This window comes from Tachypleus tridentatus, unplaced genomic scaffold (genome assembly GCF_004210375.1).
Source record: "Tachypleus tridentatus isolate NWPU-2018 unplaced genomic scaffold, ASM421037v1 Hic_cluster_2, whole genome shotgun sequence".
In the NCBI taxonomy this organism is placed as follows: domain Eukaryota; kingdom Metazoa; phylum Arthropoda; class Merostomata; order Xiphosura; family Limulidae; genus Tachypleus; species Tachypleus tridentatus.
In genome coordinates this window covers 26,095,879-26,121,514 of record NW_027467782.1, presented here as the reverse complement: position 1 = coordinate 26,121,514, position 25,636 = coordinate 26,095,879, and the positions used below count along the sequence as shown (strand labels likewise).

Here is a 25,636-nt window from a genome sequence, read left to right as displayed (position 1 = left end):
GAAGAATCTCAGTGGAAAATCTCAGTGCACAGGAAGGTTATGTCATGCTCATATTAGTGGAGGGCTTTTATTACATAATAACATCATTATGTAATGGTGAAAATCATGAGAAATCTAGTGAGTGTTGGTTGAAGTTGTCTAAAGAATTGTGGAATGCAAATCTCTCAGGCAGATGCACAAGAAAGATTGCTTTCTGTGTGAAGAGGTAGGTATGGTCTCAGAAGACATTTTTTATATTAATGAATGTATTATTGTGAAAAGTGTGAACTATCTAAAATATTTATCAGTGTTAATATAATACAATTCAGAAAATGATGGTTTAATTAAACACAAGTGCAATAATAATGTGAATTTACTGACCTTATTTGGAAATATGCAATCCACTTTGTTGATTTTAAAAGTAAAATATACACAAAACTTTACTTAAAACACATTGATAATAGCAAAACAATTATGTCATTAACTGAAATGTTGTGGAAAGCAAAATATAATTTAAAACTAAGCAATTACACAAGAAAAAGTGGAGTGGTCCACAAATGGCATCTAGCACATGAGTGGCATGTGCATTTATGTTAGCAATTTGCTTACAGATGTGAAGTGTGAAAGTTGGAGTAAAAGTTAGCAATGAAGTGGATGTAAGGAGGGGTATTCCTAACAGTTGGCCAGACTTCTATAAAAATTATATATCAGTGGTGAAGTGAAGGTGACAACAGCTGAGTGCTTAGCAGGACATATTAACGTTATAAAATATAAACAAATCAAAAAAACAATTACCTATTTTGTTTATTTGATTTATATGTGTATATATCTTTATTTAAGTTAGGTAGTGAAAATTTATGACCATTTTGTTTTCTTGAATATTTTTATAGATACTTTTTTAAATTTATGATGGGGAACGTCCCAGAGGTGAAAACTGCCATTGAGTATACTACAGTTATCTTCTCAATGATATTAAACAGTTTCAACAAAAAGGACTGCAATTTTACCTTTTGAATCAGTTCCAACAACTCACTGGATTTCTTTAGTTTCTCTAAATTTTTTCAACCTGGAGAACTGCCAGAACATGTCTGTCTAAAACAGCAGCTTTCATGGTGTCTCTCCAGTTCTTGTCTACAGTTGTGAATCATCTGTATTGTATGATAAGAGTATTAAGATGATGTTTTTTTTTATATAATTGTTTGAATAATTATATCTAAGATGTTGGAACACATTTAAAGTTTAAATGTACCACAAAATTATTTTAAAGGTGGTGCTACCCGCAACAATAGATTTAAACAAATAAAAATATGTTTTCTATTTGTATTTCTTTCCTGTATGAAACGTTTTTAATAACTGCATTTTATTTTTATCACAACTACATTTTTCTATTTCAACTAATAAGTATAAGAAGATAATTGAATTACACAAAGCACTAATAATTATATTTGATGCTTAAAATACTAAGCTATATATATAAATATGTATATAAAGAGAATAAAAAAGTCAGAGATAAAAGAATAATATATAAATTGTCTTCACACAAGCAATAAAATACTACTTATACAAATTCTAAAAACATTAAGGAAATATTAAAATAGTTGTAGTGCATACCTTCCCTTCTCTGGCATTTGAGCCATAATATCAGGGGAACTAAAGACTGGCTCTAAATATAGCCATGTAGCTTGAACTTTTAACCACTCATCAATTATCTCTCCTAACATCAACAACTTGTGTTCCCACTCTCTGTAAAAATGAAAAATAAAAAAGTGAAAATACTTCACAATTTGAAATATATAGTATATGAAATATAAAGGTATATATAGTGTTTATCATAAAATAAAAGTAATATTTAACAAAGAAAAAATCATTAGAATATAATTAATTTGATAAAAATATTTTATCAAACATTTTTTTATATTTATGAAACATTACCTTTAAGTTTTTCTAAAAACACAGTAAACATTACTCCTTAGTATAACATGTTTCTATTACACTATCATTTCAAACATAGTCCTTTTTGGATTTTTTTCATGTATATATCTATCTTTATGTGTATTTTTCTTTAAGAAAACAATACACACACATACACATGTATATGATTATATCTGTACTTAAAAAAAATTGAGAATGACCATTAACTATGTAACAAAAAAAAATTAATTTTTTGCAGTTTACTTTAACCACAAATAGAGTTAGCTAGCATTCCTGTCAAATGAAATGCATGTGTATCAACATAAAACTAATTTATTCGTTGTGGGCCTGGACTATTAATGAAATATCTAGTTCCAGACTAGAAAGAAGACTGAATATTGTTTGTGAGTTTGTAAAATTTTAGTATATAAATAATTATTTCTCATAATTATTTTTTAATAACTGTTATTATAAATTGTATTGTTTTTTTGTATATCAAAATTGGTTTGTGTTAAGAAACTTGTGTGTATTAATCCTGTTGGCAAATATTGTAAATTTAATACATAGTGACATTTAATTATCTTGTAAATTAAAATTAAAATGTCTAGTTATTTGAAATCGTAATATGTAATGTATGTGACGTAATTAGTTGTAGACTAATAGATAAATTATAATATGTAACATACGTAATAAATGTCAATATTATTTTCATTTTTTACCTTAGAGTTCATCAACTCCTGAGTGCTTTTTGGAATGGTTAAAGCTTTATCTACAATGTGTTTGTACTCATCACAAATCCTACAAGATAAAAACTTATACATGTTGTGCCATGTTAGTTAAAATTAAATAAAAGTAGGCATTTATGAAGAAAACTCTAAAATTGCATGTTAAATATATAGAGCAATCAAACAATTTCTCTTAAGTGTTTAGTTTTTTCACATCTGTGTAATCAAAGTGTATTTTCTTTAACAATAAATCATTACTTCTTGGTGTTCTTGTGTGTCAATCATTTGTGCAAACACAGTGAATACAGTGTAACGTGGTTTCATACACTTACTGCTACAGTAATTATATCTCATACACTAAGCCAATAATGTACAGTGACTCCTACTGCTTACCGTTTTATTAGTTTATAAGATTATTAAACATAAGACGGGTCCCAACTTCACCTGAGAGATTGTCAATATTCTGTTTAGACTCTTTTATAAGACGAAGGAAGGAAAGCAGGTAACGAGAGAAAAGTGAAAAAAATGGAAATTAATAGAAACCTAATTTTGGGTTTCAGATACGATATTTCGATTTCAGATTAGAAGGAGAAAAATAGAAGAGATAGAAAAGTGAAAATAAATGAATAAATCAAACTCGTGTTCAAGCGCTTAATGGAATTTCATCAACTATTTTATTTACTGTATGATAAATATTCATATTTAAAACACATAACAAAGAACAATCTAACGCACAAAACTTATCACAACATATTTCAGTATCAAAGTATGCGCTTATGCTAACTTTAAACCACATTTCTTCAAAGTATTAAAAGAGTTTAAGCAAACTGCACTTTAATAGAACACAGCAAATCAGTATGCAAGTTATGAAATTCAAAAGCCTTCAAATTATTACGTTGTCGCTATCTCCAAACAGTTCATAAAACTGCTCCTCGGACAATCCATCATCGTAGGTCACATTCCTCTGTGTTCTCCTCCTGCTCTTATCTCTGCCGCCGATAAACTCACTGAAAAGTTCATCATCCTCACTCCCATCTATGGAATTGAAATTCGCATTTGAGGAACGATCTGATAAACTGAGTGAACTAAATTTATTTTCTATGTCTGTAGACCTGCCATAAGACAGGCCCCCCATTTGAGCCGAAATCTCGAGGAAAAATCCCCGTCTTATAAGCGAGTAAACACGGTACTTGTGTCAAAGAGGCATTAAAAACAGGAAGTTCAATTCCAATAGCTGTTCAGCAAACTTATTCCTTTCAGCAACCATCCTATTCAAAAAATTTTCCACAATAAGCAGTTTGAATATTCCAACTGGAACAGCCTCTTGTAACAAACCTGTAACCAGTTGAGGCTATGCAATAAAATAAATATTAGTTGGACTGATACATTTAGCTCGAACAATCAGCCACCTGTCAGTTTATACCAGTATTCCAGTGCACTGTCAGTGTCTGGGTTATTGTATCTGTCATGGATGAAGCAGTTTGAAAAAAAAACCCTAGTATTTACACTCCAGTCCTCTTGAATCATCAGGCTCACAAGGTTCATAATTACTACCTACTTCATCCTCTTCAAATGACTGTGCATTGGAATTTTGTAAATTACTTGCAGTTTCATTCAGAGTAAAACTCTAAACAACTTTGCTATCTTGTTGCCATAATAGTAATCAAAACAAGGCACTGCAGAAATCTCAGGTCATGTGAACTGAAATTTTAGTAAAAAATACTTTCTACTATTTGAAAGAGGGAAACACACATGCATGATCATTGTACAATACTAAAGGACTGTTTATCTGTTTGCTTACACACAGTTATAGCATCTTTGCTGATTGATGTGTTAACACATCATTAGTGCCTGATTAATAGAAATGACTCATTAGTACTTCATTGGTGATGAACATGTTAATCCAACAATAATAGTAAGGCTTTTCTCAATTGTACAGAATTTCCAGTCATCGTGTAAGTCTAATATTTTGTTTATTAGGGTGAAAACCTGAAGGTGAAGAATAGAAGTGATATAAATAAACAAACGAAAAAGGTTATAGTTATTACCATGAAATAAGACTTTATTAGTTAAAAGAAGTTGCAGTTCTATATCAATAAAAATCATAAATAGCAAGAGTACTACAAATGACTCAATACAATCTAATTATTTTAGGATTTCATTTTCTAGTTCATTGATTTACAATAGTAAGTATATTTTACAATTTTTTTTTATACTGGTTGACTTTCATTAAGGCATTTCATTTTAATTATGATCTGTAATAACTGATGTAGTTCTAAACTAGTTGGCTTTCGACTACAACATACATAATTTTTGTAAGGGTCAGATATGTTTTAAAATTGTCTTTCACAAATTATCAGTGTTACCTTTTAGCTCTTCTGAATATTTGTAGAGAATAATAACCCAATAAACAATAGATTCCTACTTCCTTCTATATATACTTCCTTCTGTTTAATAGATTTTACAAAAATACAACTTAACAACTTATGCATCATTTTTTATTCGTTATCTTTTTTATGTCAGGATAGGTTATCAACTTTAAAATATTTTAATAAATTTATAAAATGACTATTATCAAGTAGATAAGATAATATATTAGATGACATAACTGTGAAGGTACTTATTAGTGTAAATTAATATTTACTGTGCAATAAAAAAAATGCTACACACTTTTTAAATTAACAGTATGTATCTAATACCCTCTCATTTTATGCTTTTTGTTGATAAACTGATTAGATTAGAATTTATAACATTAAAAAAGTCTGTGCTTAAATTTTTTATGGTGTTACCTTTTACTTTCTTCCTGGTGCTCATTTGAGATGTTATTCAATAACTTTTCCAAAAGGATCTCTGTTTGGCTAGCTAAAGACTCATAAAGTTCCCGAAAATCCAACTGGAACATTCCGAGATCAACAATTTTGTCTGCAGTGTACATAAATTTGTTGATCCAGGATTTATACTCATAAACCTGTCTTCTCCATACTTCAAAGCTGCTCTCACTCTAACATATTAAACAGTGATTTTTTCAGTCTAATGAAGATGCATTATTGGGAAATAAAAAAATAATAAACTAAAAAATACATAAAAAATGTTATCATAAAACTGTATTTGAACAAAATTTACAGATTTAAAACATATTTTAGGATAGCAAAAACTATTTTAAAATTAGGACCTCCTTCTTTTCTTTACTAACATCTCTAACTGAACACTTCAATGAATGAAGTTCTTAAAAATAAGTTCAAACAGTGTTAGGTAGTGCAAATCAAAGACCTGCATATCACATAACAAGGTTCTTGAAATTTCAGTGGAAAAGAACTAGAAGGTTTCGATGGAAAAATTTAATATCTAATAAACTTAATAAAATATCAAATTAAAAGTATTCATATACGTCTAATAATGTAAATGAAGAGAATTTATCTTTACAGGAAAACTTTGCAAAAAAAAGCATGTATATGACTTATTGCAAAAGTTTTACTATATCAAAGAAAGAAAAATAGTTTTTGAATCAATAATAAAAGTGAGTTTGGTAAACCTTAGACACAGAATTATAAATTCAAAATGCAAAAAAATTATTTTTTTAAAGTTCAGAAGTTGACATTTTTCATACACTGAAAATGTATTATAAATAGGTACTTACTTCGTCTTACATAAAGCTATCTCAACCTTTTTCTGCCCTCTAAGCATTGTAAAACATTTTCATGATCAGCCTGCCAGTTAATATACTTCACCAATTTCACATGATACCTCAACATGTACATATCATGTGAATACTCTCCACTAATTTTTTGCATCACCTACATTTGTGCAGCTACCTCCCTCTGCTATTGTTATTCAATCCTCACTTTCATGGCAGGTTATAAAAGAAGAACACCAGCCAAGGGTAGAGGAAGTAAGCAGCTATCAGAAATGCATTTTCAGTGCATGAAATATGTTAACTTCCAATATGGTCTTACCTCCTTTCATATAAAACTTGAATTCAACAGTGCAAAGTTTTAGCATACAATGTGGGAACCAAGTGGAAAGTGACTCCCCTGAATGAATGTATGTGCTTTGAGATGAAAATGAAACACACTTATGAGGTACCATACTGACTTCTGGAACAGGTATGCTCTTTGCTCATGATGTAGTAAATGAATCTGACATAGGTGTAATCCACAGTAAAATATAAACAGAATTAGCTACATACACGTGCAATCTCAACCAGACAAATGAGATTTCATGACTTGTCCTTGGCATTAGAAGGTTGATGATGAAAAAAAGATAAATTATGACATAAACATAAACGTGGCTAAGCCACGTGGACTGTGTTATCTATATATATACGTAACAAACCTAATCATAAGTATACAGGAATTAAGAAGTGGAAGTTAGCTTCTGGCTGAAACTGGACAAACTCCCAAAACCACATTAGGAACAAGAAGTATAATACACCAAAACTAGCATTACAGGGTTGCCTCAAATCAACCTCATGAACAAAGCAATATCTGTAACCAGTGTCACGAACAGAAATCGTTCATTACCCAGTCATAAATACAGGAAAGAGATATCCAGCATCTGGAATTATTAGGAAGATTTGTAACACTTACTCAACCACAAGAAACAGTGCACTTATGTCCTGTATCTGTCACTGAGAAGCAGGTGAAGTCCCCCAAACTCAATTGTAGGAGCTGGAAAAGAACCTCCTGCAACCAAAATTAATGAGAATAGGAGTCTCTACCATAAACAACTATAAGAATAGGAGAGTGTCATCCTGCACCTAGTTTTAAGAGGAGGATTCTGTATAGGCTGGGCCTGCTCCAACCAATTTGTTACTTTATTTTGACAGGAGTCCACCTGATAAAAGCATCCAGAGGAAATGGAAGGAGGCAGATCAGCCTTGCCCTCTTCTAACTGGTAAAGTTCTAGTCTCACTCATGATCAATCTTTTCAGAAACTAAGAAATGGGTAAGAACTCCTATGTTACACTGAAAGAAAAAAGGGGGAATTAAATGTGGTGGGGAGTCCAGAGGACCATCACACTAGAGAAAGTACAATGGGTATCTTTAATTCCTACTTTTAAAAGCATATCACTCCCAATTAATGCAATCAAAAGGTCAGCAAGCATGGGTGATAATCCCCTTCTGCTATACTCAGGAAGTCCATGAGTGATGGTCTCCAAATGATATATACATATACATACCACAGGGTATGCTACAAGTGGTATTGTTGAAACATCCCATTCCTACAGTGAGTGTTATAATGTAATCATGACGTCAATAGTGCATATCTGACCAGGCAAAAAGATATGACAAAATGATGAATAAGGTGAGAAAACACATTGTGGAGGTGGGGGCCTTCCATGGAGGAGTTAGAATACACCAGCCTAATAAGTTATTATGAAAAATGAAAGGTTTCCAGGGTATAAAAGTTGGGAAATTGAACCTCAAAAGTAGTCAGGTAATACCACATAAAATCATAAGGAGAGAACTATACAAAAGTTGATCAGCATCAGCACCAGTGAAAGATGAAAGTGATAGTCAAACAGCATCCATGAGCAGCACAAATCTTAGGGATGAAAGACCAGTTAAGCAGTATGTCATAAGAGAAATGGTAGAAGAAGTGGGTAACATTGAAAACAGAAATATCTAATTTGTGATTTCCATAAGCAATGAGGAGAAGAAAATAAAATCTTGAGGGGGGGGAAGAGGATGATAGAACATGAAAATGAAAGTTCAAAGTAAGAATGGTAAAGATGTAAAGAATCACACTAAGATCCCAATCATGCATATTATAGGAACATAGAGGATGCATGACTTGAAATAATAAAAATGGAGAGAAATGAAAGGGAAAAACAAAACCTGCAGAAAAGGAATGTGTTTGACAAGTCTATCAGATATCTAGAAATGACCAACGTGGAGAACCCTTTGTCAAACAAACAGGTGAAGAACAAGGAAAGAGAATGAACAGAAGGGTAGAAAGGAAAAAAATCACAACAAATAGATCAAAGTCTTAAGGTATACTCTCACCTATGTGGTAAATGGACATGAAAGAAGGACTAAGGGTACAAGAAAAAAAAAGATGTTACACATGGAGTCAATCCCTGGGCTGAAACAATGCACCTGACAAAAGCCATGTGTGAAGGCAGAGTGTGGTGACATCTGGACGAACAATATATAACTGAAATCAACAGAATACAGATTTAAGGGTAGACAAAGGTTACACAAGTAAAGGCTGGAGCAGTGAGAATGATGGTTATATTGGCCAAGACAGAACCACTAGTAAAACAAGACATAGTGTGGTTTGGAATAAAAATAGAACTCTTGAAAGAATATCAAATAAGATATTAAGCATAATTGTGAAGAATTCTCCAAACTTGACTGAACACGACTACCCCCCAAAGTTAGTGGATAATAAACAGAAGAAGAAAGAAAAGGAAATTTGGTGATCCAGTGGAGAAAGGCATAAATGAGATATCTCCAACTGAGAACATATCCACCTACAGGCCTGTAGATTAAGAGACTATTCCACATGTAGAATCTTGTTGGGAGGAGATAAAATCCACTACCAGATTTAGAGAGAAAAGGCAAGTGAAGACCACAAAGTGGTAATTGTGGGCCCAGAAAAGAGATTTAGGATCTGAAAACACAGAGACCTTGAACTGTTACTTCCTGGCTCTGTGATACGAGTTACTACAGTGAAGATGTCAGAATGTAACATTACCACCCACTCCATGATAGAGAGAGGAAGAAAGTAGGATAAAGCTTGATGAACTGCCAAAAACTTGAGAATGGTGATATGAAAAGAAGAACTCCAAGCTGTAGATTACAAAGATAAAATGACATTACTAGTGTCATGAACATAAGAAAAAAAACCAAAGCAAAGCTCAGCTCTGTAACCAGGAAAGAATAAAACATGTCAGTGATGGAACAAAACAAACATTTAAGTTCTAAGTTTACAAAATTAGTATGATAAGGCACATAGTGAAGAATTACAAAAAAACAACAGCATTTATTCAAATAGAACAATCAAGTACCTATTTCTGGTATGTAATCTAGAAATTATCTAAATCTACCTAATTAGCAAAGTACTTATAAGTATCAAATAGACAACCATCTAAGTGTATCTAGCCCACAAAATATGTAATAATAATAACTGTGCAAAATGATTAAGATTACCTAGAAAACACATTAATAATCCACATCTAACTTACAATTCATCTGAAGTAATCTAGATGACAAAGGACACATAATTACATCCAACACTGAAGAAAATTATGAGAATAAAGCATGGAGATAAAAACAATGAAAATATCATTCTTATAGATTAGTGAATTACATGTTACTAGTAAAGATATGTGACATACAAGCTATTTAAACATATATAGTTAAAAAGTACTGATAAATATCAGACAAACCATCTAAATCGGCATAGTCCACAAAATAATAAAAAAAATGTGCAAACCAATAAAAATTACCTAGAAAACACATTAAGAATCAATATTAATTCACAAATCCTCTAAATTAACCTAAAGAAAAAGGACACATTTAAGTCCTACACTAACAAAAATTAAGATGATGAAGCACACAGTTAAGATTGATGAAGAAAATTATTAAAAGATAATAAGAATTGTTTGTCTGAAGTTAAGCACAAAGTTTCACAATGGGTTATCTATGCTCTGTCCACCATGGGTATTGAAACCCAGTTTCTGATATTGTAAATCCACAGACATACTGTTGCACCATTTGAGAGCTGGAATAACAAATAAGATGTTACAAGTAGTAATCATGTGTAACTTGCAATCAATTTAAACATACTTAGTTAAAGAACTAAGTGAAAATAACCTAACAAGCCCTTGAAATTTGTTAAGTCTACACAGTATTTAATATTAATGAATATGCAAAGAAAAACAACAAAGTAATAATCAATATCTCATTTGCAATGCCTCTAAAGACACTTAGATGACAAATGACACATAAATTTCTAACATAGCAAAGTCTAAACAGAGATGACACAAAATACTTAATTCTTCCATTTTTAGACAAGGACAAAGCCACACAAAAAGTATTGGAGCCAAGCTACAAGTGTATTAACCAGGTGTGAAGCATTCATGTTGAAATACTTATCATGGATTCCCTGATAGAGCTGGAAGCAACATGAGAAAGGACAGGAAGAACAATTCACCACCAAATGACATTGTGAATGACATTGCAGTACAGGAATGGGTGGAAGGTGAAAACTCTTTAAGAAGTGTACAGTGTAACAGATTAAAATAAGCTACTAGAGAAAAAGAGTCCAAATTATTTTCTCATTAATTGTATTTTTTCTCAGAAACAATGCCACATGAAAAATAAGAAGAAATAACTGTTGAACATACAAACGTAGCTTCCTGCAAATTAAGACAAACTTTCTTTGCAGATGAAGTCTAACCTGATTCCTGAGAAGCTGTTTAACAGTAACATTTTCGACTGTAACAGGAAATGCATAGTTGACACAATGTTTGCAATTCATGAGATCTCTTATATTTCAGTAGCATGCAAAAAAACATAACTAAACAATGCTGTACCAATAGAGAAGGTGTGAAAGGAGGTAAGACCACATCAGAAGTTAACATTTTTCTTGTGTATTTCTTTCAGAATCTGCCAATTCTTAAAAGTGAGGATTGAGTGAGAATGGCAGAAAGAGCTAAGCTGCTTCAATATAGGGAGCACAATACTGTTGGTGGAAAGTAGTCGCATGATATGTACATGTTCAGAAATGGTGCAAAATTGATAGGGGTATATAGACTGGTGCACTGATTGAGAAAAGTTTTTAACAATGCTCAAAGAGCAAAAGAAATGTGATATAGCTGTGTTTGAGATCATACTGGAATAATTATTATTAAAACAATGCAACACATATAATACAATATGTTAATAATATAATAACACTTATTTATTGCTAAAGTACAGTTTATTAATACAATCACACTGTCTGCTTTAAACTCAATTATCAAATAATACAAATATTACTATGTAACCAAGAGTTTACCAACACAGTTACATAATAAACTCTCTAAAGACACAGAGCATTGTTTACTAACACAATCACATTGTAGTGTTAATGAACAAAATGACATTATGATTTTTTTGGTTTTAAAACACTTAAGTAACACAGACACAAATATCAGACACTAAATATTCCACTTAATAAATCAAGTAACAAAAGTATTTAAAATTTTTACTCTCAGAATATAGTCTTCTAACATAGTCCAATGCAGAACTTCATATTGTTTTACATTAACCTGCTATATTGCTGTCATTTACACAATATTTAATTATTCTTGTTAATTTGTCTTGTGAGGTTCATTAACATATATTTCTTTACATCTAGCAAATGTTTAGTATTATTTAATTGGTCCTGAAGTCTCCACAATGTTCTATTTACAAAGGCCTTCAGTAAATTCTTAAACTAGAAAAACACATTATAGCAAAAAATATCTGATAATAATGGCCTCTGAAGAGAATACATAAAAAAGTTTGTGTGTGTGTGTTTTTATACAGCAAAGTCACATTGGGCTATCTGATGAGCCCACTGAGAGGAATCGAACCCCTGATTTTAGCTTTGTAAATCTGGAGACATACCGCTGTACTAGCGGGGGGAGAAAAGCTTTAATGAAGAAATGTAGTAAAAAATTTATTGTTGTTTTAGTAAAATCCTACACATTGGACTGTGTTTTCTGTCCACTGTAGTGAATTGAACTCATGAATTTAGAGATTTAAATCCATAAAGTTACTGCTGACCCACTGGGTTTGGGGACTGCTAAAAAGTTAGAATTCAGTCAGTTTTGCTGAGGTTTGTTTTGTAATTATAAATATATTTAGAATAACTTATCCATTTTACAAATGCTCTTAAATGTTTACTACATCTATCATACATATATATATCAAGCAGAAATGCTGTTTGTGCATATACACTTCTCACCTACACTTGACATGCACCTTCAGGGCCTCTACAGAAAGTCTTGATGGATCAGCACATAAACTTAGTTCTCTATGTTATCCCCCTTGGCCACTATGTATTTTACCTACTATTTTACTGATATCTATTTAACTCTGAAAGTACTCTTAGCCCCTCCTAGGAGTGATATTGGTGGGCTTGCATTTGGATCTAATCACTGTATGTTACTTTCTAAGGACTACTGTCTTCTCCCCGTGTGCTGAGTAGATATATCAGATATTTGAAAATCATAAGCATGGGATGGCTTTGGCATGACTGTAACCATTCTGCACATTACTCAAGCCTACTCAGTTAGAGACTGCATGATTATTCCCATGTCTAAATAAGTCATATGTAGAGTTTTTGTTTTTAATCTGTAATTTGTCTCAAAAGGACAGTGTACATCCTGTGCACAATATTGCTGTGGGTCCATACTGAATTTTGTACTTGGCTGCACCACTAGAAGTAACATGTTAGGCAGCACAAACATAAGCAGTTTTTCTATTATCCCATAGTTAGCCATCATAATCAAATATAAAATGATTAAATATAATAGAAAAAACTGTTAATTCTTTATATTTTAACATGATCACTGATCAAATGATGCAAATAAATTTCCTACTTTAATAACTTGAAAACATACCTCACCATCTAAAATGTAAAGATACTTATTAAAGTTGTTCATGTATTTCTGAAGATGCTGGAATTGTTCTTTGAGAACAGTTAATATCTGTGTCTTGATAATACTTGAGAGCCAAAACATACTGTATTCAGATGATTTTCAACTCGAGGAATTATTCTGACAGAATGAAGCAAAGAATCCAAGATATCCAGCAAAAATGTTTCAAAATCATGGTGAGTTGGTTCAAGTTTGATCTGCTGTCCAACTGCAACCAATTTTATAATAAACATGTGATTTTCCTGAAACAAAAAAGACATGTATACAAATTTTACTCTATAGAGAAATAGATATTTTTGTGCAACATACTGGATGGTTGCATCTTATCTACTCTACAAAGCCTAAAAACACATTTGTAAAAGTTTAGAAAATATTTTAATGTTTTCTAACTAATCTGTAACTTTTTTTTCTTTTTGTGACAAGCAAGTAAACAACTGCATGAAGGTTGTATAGGTATGCAAACATGTATTTTAAAATGCAGTCCTCTGTTATACAGAACTTATCAACTAAAACTAACTGCTCACCATACTTAACTCTCAATTTGTATAAAATATATTTTTGTACAGCAAAGGATTTGAACTGTACAAGAAAATGGGTGTGTTCATTTTCTACTTATGTATGTGTGGTGATGAAAAGCATTATTTTTACAGTTAATAGGTTTTAATTTTTATCTTATGTGGAATAATAAAGTTTAAATTTTTATCTTATCTGAAGTAATAATCAAAGTCTTAAGAAAAAATGTAAACAAAGTTCTGATACTGTAATGAACATCACATATAAACACAAACAGTACAAAATGATTTGCAAGACAGTAATTTAAGGTGTATGTCTAAAACTCATAAACATTATACTCAGATTAGTTGACTAACTTTTATCCACAAAGAAGAAAGAAAAGTATATTTAGCCCATACTTGGAAGTAAATTTTCTACAATGCTAAATAAACAACAAAACCAATGTTTAAAGTAATTTTTAAAGAAATTTTCCATTGGTTTTTTTGTAAACAATGAAAATATCTTTTCTGTGGTAAACTTTAGAAAATAACATGGGAATGTATTAAAGGTACAAGTTCTTTTACAAGACAATCAAGCTTGGTCATTGAAATTACATAATACACATAAAATTATGCTATTTTAGGTAAAGCAATAAAAAAAAAAGAAATGAATCATACTAATTATAAGCTAATCAAGCTTACAAAATTTAAAAGTGAATTAAAACACACAAGAGAAACAATCATAATACATGTATACACAAAAATGTTTTGGGAAAGTAACCAAAATTGTTTTTCCTTCTTCTCTGAAAGCTGTTAGTTTGTATCACTGTAGTTTAACTTTTTTTTTAATGTTGAAGAATATATACTCAGCAGTGTGTTGTGGTTCTTGCACTTGTATACTTCTTTGTAAACCTTTTTTGAAAGTGCAGAAAAAAATGTTTTAGGACTGTTTCTCTTTTTGTGTAAATTAAAGTTTTTCTACTTTTATTCTTAATGCAAATCTTATGTGAGTTGTATGATAGTGTCAGTTAACATTAACTTTGATATTCAAAGATGACTACAACGATAACTTGAATTTTATAATTCAGATGTTTTACCTCCAAAACATTGTAAATGGGTTGGTAAATGTTGTGTAGCAACTTTCCACTGGCTAAGGCTAACCACTTCAAAAAGAATTTCAAAAGATTAAAAAAAATAGAAAGACACAAGAGGCTTATGCCTATCACTATTATAAATAAAGAGATGTGTAAACTGTGGGAGATGGCAGCAAGGGCTTAAGCTTTTATAAGAAAGGGTACATCAACTAACAATGATTTTCAGAAAGTTAGGAAGAGTATTATACAGTGGAGGTAACTGTAACGAGCCTGTTCTATTGAACAAAATATTTTATTCATTGAATTGTATATACAAGGAACTACTAGAGAGAAAGTCAACAAAAGAAACAGAGAAGGATGTGGATGATAACCTAAGAAGATTGTAGTTATGGGTGATTCCTTAACAAAGTATGTGAATAGGATTGTCTGTGGGGTAAATACAGAGAAAATAATTAAACAAACATATTCCTTTAGAAAGAAAAGGGTAGCTCCAAATAAAAAATCAGGTTGGTTCACAAAGGGTATAAGAGATAAAATTAAAGAAAAGCATTGTATATTCAAGAAATATAACAAAGTCTTCAGATAAGGTAAAACCCTTTAGGACTGATAGAGATCGGCCTATATTTAATGATTATGAGAAGGCTGGGTTATTAAATTTGTTTTTCTTCAGTTTTAATTAATGAATATTTAAAAGGTATTCCTAATCTTGAACAGGTTGAAAAAGATGATTTCATTAATTCTGAGCTTGTTTAGAAAACATTGAGCAGTTTAAAGAACGATAATGCTACTGGGCTTGATATTTACCAAGAAATTTGAAGGAGGTTAAGGATTAGATATATAAGCTGCTTGCTACTATTTTTGTTAGTTCTTGAATAGTGGGCAGGTGCCAAAGGATTGTAAGTTAGCTAATATTTCACTCCTCTTTTCATGAGAGATAATAATTCTCCCAGTGATTATAAGTGTATTAATCTTACATCAGTTGTGAAAAATATTTAAGAAAGTCTGATAATAGAGGCTTTACAAAGTCATTTAAAAGGGTTACTGCTTATGTAGATGAGGATAACAGTGTAGATTTGGTATATTAACCTTCAGAAAGCATTTGACAAGGTGCTAAATAAAACATTTAAAAGGAATTATCTCTGTAGGTATTAGAAAACAATTACCTAACTGGATAGAAGAGCAGCTGAATGGTAGATTGTTACTGTAAATACAATTCAGTCACACTATTAATATCGCAAGTGAGAGTCAGGTTTAGAACCTTTGCTCATTTTTTGATTTACATCAATGACATAATAAAGGAACGATTAGTTCTAATAATAAAATAATTGTACAGGTGAGAAAATAACAAATGCAAAATAGATTATAAAGTAATGCTGAAAGAGTCAACAATTTAAAATAACTTTATTGATAAAACATGAATACCATGTTTTGGGCAACAGCACTTCATCAGCTCTGGAGTATTTATGTACGAATTATTGTTATGAAATAATTTCATGTGGCTTTGCATATGTGAAGATTCTCTTTAATGAGCTATGAAAGTTGGTTTACTCCTAACAGGTTTAGTTTCTGTTTTTCATTTATCTTATGAACACTATTTACTCTTCCACTTCACTTATTTGCTGAATGAAATTTTCACATTTTTCCATCTCAGGCAAGATCCGTTAATCATAGTTTGAGATGCAGTGATGTAGTTGGTTGATTGTTCAGCCTAAATTGTTGATCATAAATGAGGAGTGTTTTGTATTTTCTTTGCATCCATTCATCATTCAATGAGTCTTTTATTCTGAAGTGTCCACTGCTCAGTTTCTCACTTCAGTCTTAGTTTAGATGATTGTAAATTCTAGAGTTATTCAACTTTATATGCTCCAGGTCCAGTATTTAACACATTCAGTTCAATGAGATGTCAATAAAACATTTAATCTATAGTTACACGTTTTTTTAAACATTTTTTGTATTACTGGTAACTTTCTTTTACAGATAATCAATTCTTTTGGTAAAAATTAATTATGTATTTATAACAGACAAAATGTAGTTTTGTTTATGCATTTACAAATAGGAAATAGGGCAACCCATGTTATTCTAAAGATAAATTAAACATCTTTCTTTAAAATGTCAGGCAAATATTGGCATAACTACCTTAGATCTGCATAAAAATTCAGTGTATTTTTCCATAAACACCTTGCAGAGAGATTGGAGTTGCAGAGTCATTAGCATTGCTACATTGTCAAAGAAAGACTGCAGATGAAGCTGAATAGTGGGAGACGGAACATGCTTCTGCTTGATACCTTGATGAATTGTGTTTTGTACAGCTGTAAACCACCTGAAAGAAGAAAACCTACTTATTAATACGTTGTAAACATCACAATCTGAGTTGATGCTTTTCAGTTTACCTATTGTTATTATACTAACAAGCAAAAAAGGATTTACAAATCTGTATTTTATAAACAGAATTTTAAGAAATGTTCTGATCTTCCCACATTTTCTATAACTGAGGATATAAAAACTTGCTTTCTTAAAGAACTCATTATCTTATATTTTACATGTGAATGATTAAGTATACAAATACTACATATCTTTCTTTCCCATAGTATTTATTATTTACAACAATCTTTAATTTTTTTAAATTCTGATTAAACCTGGTAGCTGTCACATGAAACATCAAACCTGAGGTGTTACTTCTTTGTGACTCAATATTTCAAGAAGACAACGTACTATTTGTGGGATAGTTTAATTGCATTCTACTTGACCTTGTGTTTGTGAGGATACTTTGAAGTTGTCACAAGAAACAAGACATTTCTATGTCCTGGTACCCTTTTCTGAATTTTCTTCTGATAAGCAAATTTTATGGTTATGATGAAGCCTTCAATTGAATCTGGAGGAGAGCAGTCTGTCTTTTAAGAAAGCCAAAACTTGGTTCTTGAAGTCTTATCAATGTTTATACTTACTGAAAATACTGAAAATGTGTACTACAGTTTAACTTTCTCATTTAGAATATCCTTTAGTTTCCCTTGATACAATAAATAGTGTTGAATTTGTTGTCTTTTTTATTCCATTTGTTACAAATCACTGCAATTTTCTTCTCTAAATTAGATTCATGAATTTCTCATTTTTGTGGAGATCAAGAGATGCATAATGTTACAGAAAGTTCACTGTTACATTATTGATTGGTTGTTGCTTGATTAAGTGTTTTATGGCACAAAGCAGCTAGGCTATCTGCACCAAACAACTGGTAAAAAGTTAAAAGTAAATTTAGTAAAATTCATAAAAGGAAATTAAGGTAAAACAAAACAAAGTTAAAAAAACAACATAAATAGCATAAAACCAATGTTTACATCTAGTCTACAAAGTCAAGAAAAAATTACAGAAATTTAAGTTGTAAAGGACTTTCTGTAGTGTAACTGTAATAATGATAACTCACCAGGAAGACTAACAGGTAAGTACAAAAACCACCATCAGTCACCTGATATAATTATACCTTGCCAGGATGACTAATGGGTAGTTCGAACAGCAGCGTTAGTCACCTGAAATTGGCCTTTCCAGTCCTAGCTTCGGGTTATTTCATGTTAGGCCAGTTTCTAATTTTAAATTGAACTAGATGATTTTTAAAAGGAAACCACATTAAAAAGGTGTAATGTAGAAATTAAAAAGATTAATGACCTTTAGAAAACTAAAAACATTACCAAGGTGGACAGTGTCACCATCACTGTCTAACATTATGGACAAACCTTGGGACAGAACATGTTTAAAATGGTGCCGTTGTTGAGAGTCATAACAATGACAAGAAAGTAAAATGTGGCTTATTGTAATTTGAGTGTTACACAAACTACACACTGGTGCATCAGTTCCAGATAAAAGCAAATGATGAGTTAAAAAACTGTGACCAATGCGTAGTCTAGTTAGAACAACCTACTCTCTTCAATCCTGATGGAAGCAAGATGACTAAAGTCAAATATAATGTTTTATTTGGAAAAGCTTGTTTTTGTGTTGCTAACTCCCCAAGTCAACTGCCAGCTGGCACAGAGATGAGTCTTGAATACAGGACCATAGTCTATGTATGGGACAGGTACAGTGGTGATAGAGCCAGAGCAGATAGACTCAGCTGCAGTGTCAGCAAGCTCATTCCCATGAATACCAAAGTGGCCTGGTATCCAGAAAAACTGGATAGAAGTAGATGTTAAAGAGAAATGGGCCAGTGGTTTTGAATATCAGCAAGAACAGGGTGTGAATTAACGTGAAGCAATTCTAGGACCAGTAGAGAACTATGCAAGTCAGTATAAATAGTGCAGTTTGACTACTGCTTGACTTCTATGTGATCCAGGGCAAGGGAAATAGCATACAGTTCAGCAGTAAACACAGAATCTGTAGTGGGGATTCTGTGTGCAACCACCGAACCACAACAATCCATGGCAGAGCCAACACAGTCACCTGATTTTGAACCATCTATATCAATAGGAATGGAAGGATGGTTCAAAAGATGTTCAGCAAATTGCAGACAATATTTCCAATCAGGAGTGTCTACTATTCTCAGATGATTTAAAGATAAGTCACAATTAAGAAATGTAAGAAGCCATGGTAGGATGGGCTAACCAGTGGATACAGCAATGTTTATTGAGAACAGACCCAATTCATCTAACTGTACCTGATATGAATGCCAAAAGGAGCAATGGCAGACCATCTGGTCTGAAAAAGCATGGCCCAACAAGGAAGGAAAACAAAACCCCAGATGAGATGCTTTGGTGAGGAACAAAGTATCAAAGCATATTGTAAAGACAGTTGCAAACAATGGAGGTGCAAAAAAGGTTCATGAGACTCTATGTATAAGCTCTGAACTGGGGAAGTGCTGAAAGCCCCAGTGCAGAGCCAAAGACCTCAACGATGAATAGGATCTAGCATCTTTTAGGCCAAAGGTCAGACAGAGTTATAGATCAATAATCCACAGTCAAGTTGCGATCTAATAAGAGCACTACATATCTTTAGCATAGAACGTCGATCTGCTGCCCAAGTGGTGGAAGAGAGGACACAGAGGATGTTCAGTGCTCTTATACATTTGACCCACATGTGGTGTAAAGGTCAGCATACAGGCAAAGATAAGTTCCAAGAACCTTGTCTCAGGGACCACAGACAGCACAACTTCACTGATATGGAGTTCAGGATCAGGGTGAATACACTTCTGACAATTTTGTTTAAGATCCAGTACTTACACTGATGACAAGTTTGATCAGATTCAGTACTTAAACTGATGACACGTTTGATAAGATCCAGTACTTACACTGATAACAAGTTGGATCAGATTCAGTACTTACACTGATGACAAGTTTGATCAGATCCAGAACTTACACTGATGACAATTTTGATCAGATCCAGTACTTACTTACACTGCTGATCTCGGTAACACAGTGATCTAACGAAATAGAAATAACTTTGTTTATATCATTATGTAGAATGATATGGCTTTACCATCTTTACCAAATAATCCAAAACACACATCTGACAATGTAAAACATCACAAATATTTTGTTCAAATGTTGCTTATTTCATTACCAACAGGTAATTTTAACATGGTAACAAAACTAACATGCCAGCCAGCCATGGTAACAAAACTAATGTTTTAATGAACGTTTATTGTTATCCAAATCAGATATGTGATGATTGGACTTATGATCTGAAATTGATTATCTAAGCTCACACTATATCCACTAGATTTGCACAAGCTTCTCTCACTTGCCTCTTTTAAAGTCAATCACAGCATTTAAAGTATTTCAAATTGTTTGTGAACAATGTCCAGACCTCAGTAAAGAAATATCGATGCTTTACCACTTGAAAAACCATCAGATGAATGAAAACTGGCCGATCAGAGCAGGTTAATACAAGTTGGTTACACGTACCATTAGCATGAATGTAGCACTATATCCAAACCAATATTACACATCCGGACAGCTTCATTCAAAACACAAACAGATGACCAGTATCTGCCAATTTAGATCACCCACAACTAAAACTATTACCAGAGAACCAGTCTTAACAATGCCATTTGTTTACCAGACATAGCGGAAACTGGATAATGTGTCAATGTACAGACTGTTAGAGCCAGACTTTATGTGGTAAACTGAATGATGTATCAGTTATGAATGGTTACACACTCAGTGAGGTGTATTCTCATCACAAAAATGACAAAAGATATGTAGAGATAGTTTGTGGGCTAATTTTGAAATAGTTATTACATCAACCATAATTTAATTGGAGATGACGTACATACCATGTACAGCTGTCAATGTACCCCTACTTAATTACCAGGGGTCTTTAGAGTACATCATAGGTTATAATGGCTATAAACTTTATAATGTTTATGTACATTTATATAAACAAATAATGGCTATACACTTTATAATGTTTACGTACATTTGTATAAACAAATAATGGCTATAAACTTTATAACGTTTATGTACAGTTACATACACCAATAATTTTTAAAAATACATTTTGATATATATCTGCTGTGTTAGTACTTATTTTGTTTTTGTCTGATAATTTTACAGATATATATAATAAACTGCTATCAGTCCCATATCTCTGTGTTGTTTTATAAATGTATCTATTGTTGAAAGAGTTATTCATAAAAAAGCTTTTAGTTGAATTTTATTCAGTTTGTTTAAAGTTAGGCACAAAACTAAACAATGAGATATGTTTGCTCTTCCTACCATGGGTATTCAATCCTGTTTCTAGCAATGTAAGTCCGAACACATAGTGCTGTGAATTTTATTCAGTGATTTGGAAAGTTACAATATGTCATCATTCTAATAACATTCAATTATTAATACTTTAAACAGCAGGCATAATTCATGTTGTGGTTCCACAAGGTAAACAATCTTTAAAAAGCTGAGAAATAAAAAATAAACACATATGCACACAGAAAGTAAAGCCATTTTTATATCAATAAAAACCAAAACTAAAACTACTGTAAGAAAAGTACTAGAGAATAGCGAGTGTTTAATTTCAAAGAGTGAAAATTTACTTATCTATAAATTCAAATATTGAATTACACCATTAAAAGGACAGAAAATGAACCAGATTCATATGAAACAGTTGTCATAAACAAACACTGTCTTTTCACTTTACCAATACTGAAGTAAAAAATGGTTAACACTTAACAATATAATTATGAAGAACTTAATAATCTCTAAATATTAAGTCATGAAATAATCCAAATAATAACACCAACACTAAGCAGTCTTGTTTATCCAGAAATAAGCCCTTCTTCAATAAAATATTATCAACAATCTTTAACACTATATACAAACACCGTTCTTAGTTCATATCCTAAGTCTTCTTATATAGTCTACACCAACATTTATTGTCCTCTCTTCTCTCATAGGGTCTCATGTAGAGGTTTACAGAAAAAAGTCAAACAAAGAATTTCCAGTTAACTTAATAACTGACTGATTTATATTATTAGCTCACTGTACACAAGGACGACATTAACCAGTTTCACGTGTTAAAGTTACTTACATTTTTCATGCAGATGTAAACTATTTACTTTAGTTTTTTGTGCTGTCGGGTTATCGATGGATCAATTTTAAGTTTATGGACTTATAACACTAAAATCCAGGGTTCTATTCCCTATGTTGATCAATATTTGAGGCTTCAGCTGCTTATGAAGTAGTTTTAATGTCATAAATCACAATCGATTCAAACCAGACCTACACCTCTTCACAGATGCTTATCTTTCTGGTTGTGGTACATCTCTGAATAGCTATCTCACCTCAGACATCTGGACCAGCATAAGCAATTCCTTCACATCAGTGTGCTCGACCTTTATTCTATCAAACGGAGATGTTTGCATTTCTTACCAATGCTAGTAGATGGTTTGATTATTATCCATTCTGACAGTTTCATGGTAATTTTATATATCAATAATAGAGTAAGTACCAGATCTTTAACTCTTTATTTTTAAACACTCGACCTCATAAACATCTATCCAGTGAATTTGCTTTATAGATTATAATGTATTAAGAGCGATGTACCTCATAGTAAACCATCTGTACCCTCTTCCACCTATTAAATAGCCACTTCACTCACAAGTTTCCTGATGTGTATGCTTTGTTTTGGATACTTACAACTTCTTTTCTCATCAGTAATGAAGATTCATGAGTACAGATGGGGCTAGCAAACATGGAATTGACATCACTCTCCTATTGGTAGAGAGAGGGCCTTTACTGCACAGTAACATCATTATCCAATAATATGATTCATGAGAACTTACGAAAGTTTAGGTGGGAGTTGCCTGAAAGCTAGTGTCATGCAAATACTTAAGGAAGATGCTAACAGAATATGGAATCTTTCTCTGAAATGCTAAGTATCTAATTGAAACAAATTTTTTATGAAAGAAAATGTTAACTTTCCAAAATCAGATCTGTGGTGACTAACCAGCAGGAGATAATACAAAGAAAGGGGGGGGGGGGGGGGCCTTTACATTTGATGATGTGTTAAAATCTTCCTTTTTTGTTCTTTTATGTTTTGCATGTTGTTTGTTTGTGTTTCCTTTATTATATAGTTGTTAATTAACTAAAGTTTCAAAATTCACTCCAGATGAAAATGAATCTTGAATTTCATATGAATTTTAATACCCTTTTCACTGAGGAGAATTTTCAAAACATTTCTCAACGAGGCTGAATTTTCTTCCTTTTATTTTAGGTTGATCCACTTCTGACCTGTCTTATAGTGAAGTTATTTCTATTTTGAAAGTCATGTCTATGTCTATTGACTCAAACTTACTTTCATACATGTTACTGAGTATAATTGAATTAATGGAAGATTTCTGTAGGTTCACTAAAATTCTCTATCAATCCCTATCTATTCTACAAGATTCTTTGTATCAGTTGAATACTCAACATCTGTATACATTTACCATTTATCTAAGAAAGAAAAGCCTCTCTTTTTGGGTCTTTGTACCACATCCTTCAGCTCATATGGTAAATTAATTTATTCAGGATTATACCAAGTTATCCATATACCTGTCTATTTCCACACATTTAAATTATATAGATATGATGAAAAATCATATCTACAGCTACAGAACAACTTATTAGACACTGATTTTCAAAGACAATTATCATAAACTCTTGCATTTCAAAGTTTCCAACATCAGTTTAGGGTTTAATAAACAATACCATAATAAACAGAAAAAATTTAAACAAAAAATTACTGGTGATGAAAAATGAATTAAGAAGTGTCATGAGATAAAAGTAAAGATACAGAATGGAACATAGCTGTAAATGATGTACACATAATGAGAGGATGGCTGAATACTGTCCTCAAGAGGAAACAAAGTTGACAAAGCCTTATGTAGTAGATGGAAATAAATAAACAAGCTAAATTTCTCATTGAAAACGGGAGATGAAAGAGATTAAAACCATAGGAAATGAAGTTGTAGGCTACATAATGAAAATCACTAATATATGAAAATAGGCTGTCACGTCATCAACATGTAACTACTTTACCAAGCCACTACTGAGATTTGACTTAGGTGAGGTAGTTCTTCCATCACAATAGAGACAGAAATAGTAATACCAGCTTGTAAGTTCATAAGCTTTAAAATATAAGTCAAAAACCAAAGTAAATTTCTGTCATTTAAAAATGCATCTTTCGAATGCAGAACTATATAGGGAGCTAACAATTCGGAGGTGGTGTCCACTCTAACTGTTAGAAAGCAAATGTATCATCCCACTTTTGCTACTCTCTTGCTTTACATGTGACTTTTGAACTAGCTGCACATGTACTTTCCATTCCTATATCCTTTGTTCCATATCAGAGAAAATTATAACTGGCTGAGTATTCCATAATCTACAAAATCCTACTGATTATTTTGTGAGGGAATTGGTTTTAGAAAGTAATTTGACCAACCAAATAATAATAGTTGACTAAAGAACCCTCATCATACTTTCTCCAGCTGGTTTATTCCTGGGAGGTCTGGTACAGAAAAAGAGATGGACCAGTCTAGATGTATTGGTAAATAAGATAAACCAGACAGCATATCTACAGTTAAGAATGTCACACTCATTTTTACATACAATTTAGTGACCTTGACTTTCAAGATGGAAGAATAATATACCTGGTTAGTGTGTTTTCTCACTGGCTTATTCCTCTTACAAAAATAACATTCCAACCAAATTCTTTGGACATTTTCCGAGGACTGCTTGTCTGGGTTCCTAAACCAAATCAATGTGAGATCCCCAGTGACATTCCTGTTGTTACGTTAGTTTCAGTAAGATATCGAATCAATGTTAATATTTTCTTACAGTGAAAACATAATTCTGACAGATACTATACTCTCCTCACACTTCTGGTGCTTCTTTTCTGACTAATACAGAACTGAAGAATGTGAACTACAGTAAACAGGAAATTAGCTGAATCACATTGAAACGTAAAGTAGGTGGGAGTTTCAAGACTAGGAGACAGTATAAACATTTTCACTCTTTGAAGGTTGCAATGAACAATACAAATTCTTATTGAAAATAGTATGAAAACTGATATTTTAGGGTATGTACAGTGATGTGATATAACTTCCTATGTATGCATACACATAAACCATCATTTATAAATATAACTAGAAAAATAAAACTGAATATAACACATGGCAACTGATAATGTACTTAATATTTAAAATTAATTTATAAATAAAATCAGGTATAATAACTATATCAAACACAAAATATCTAAATAAAAATGTTGTTGAATAACTTGTTGAAAAAATATGTTGAGGAATAAATATTTTTGCAAGTGTAACATTAAACAACATGAAATTAT

General features: G+C 31.8%; 1 protein-coding gene across 15 annotated transcripts in view; it reads right to left on the bottom strand.

The window, feature by feature from the left end:
* Window positions 1-381: 381 nt before the first annotated feature.
* Window positions 382-25,636, bottom strand: part of LOC143243048 (dynein axonemal heavy chain 7-like) — a 30,626-nt gene continuing 5,371 nt past the window's right edge. For 3 of the 15 annotated variants that reach the window (XR_013023806.1, XR_013023804.1, XR_013023802.1), the window contains 6 exons: window positions 16,970-17,153; window positions 13,335-13,490; window positions 5,405-5,616; window positions 2,610-2,688; window positions 1,591-1,722; window positions 382-1,127 (listed from right to left, as the gene is read on the bottom strand). Coding sequence is in view for 4 of the 15 variants with exons in the window: in XM_076486681.1 (XP_076342796.1) it covers window positions 1,681-1,722; window positions 2,610-2,688; window positions 5,405-5,616; window positions 13,335-13,490; window positions 16,970-17,047 (567 nt within the window). In the remaining 11 variants the exon portion in view is untranslated. The other 12 variants (XR_013023797.1, XR_013023798.1, XR_013023799.1 and 9 more) reach the window with 10 other exon arrangements.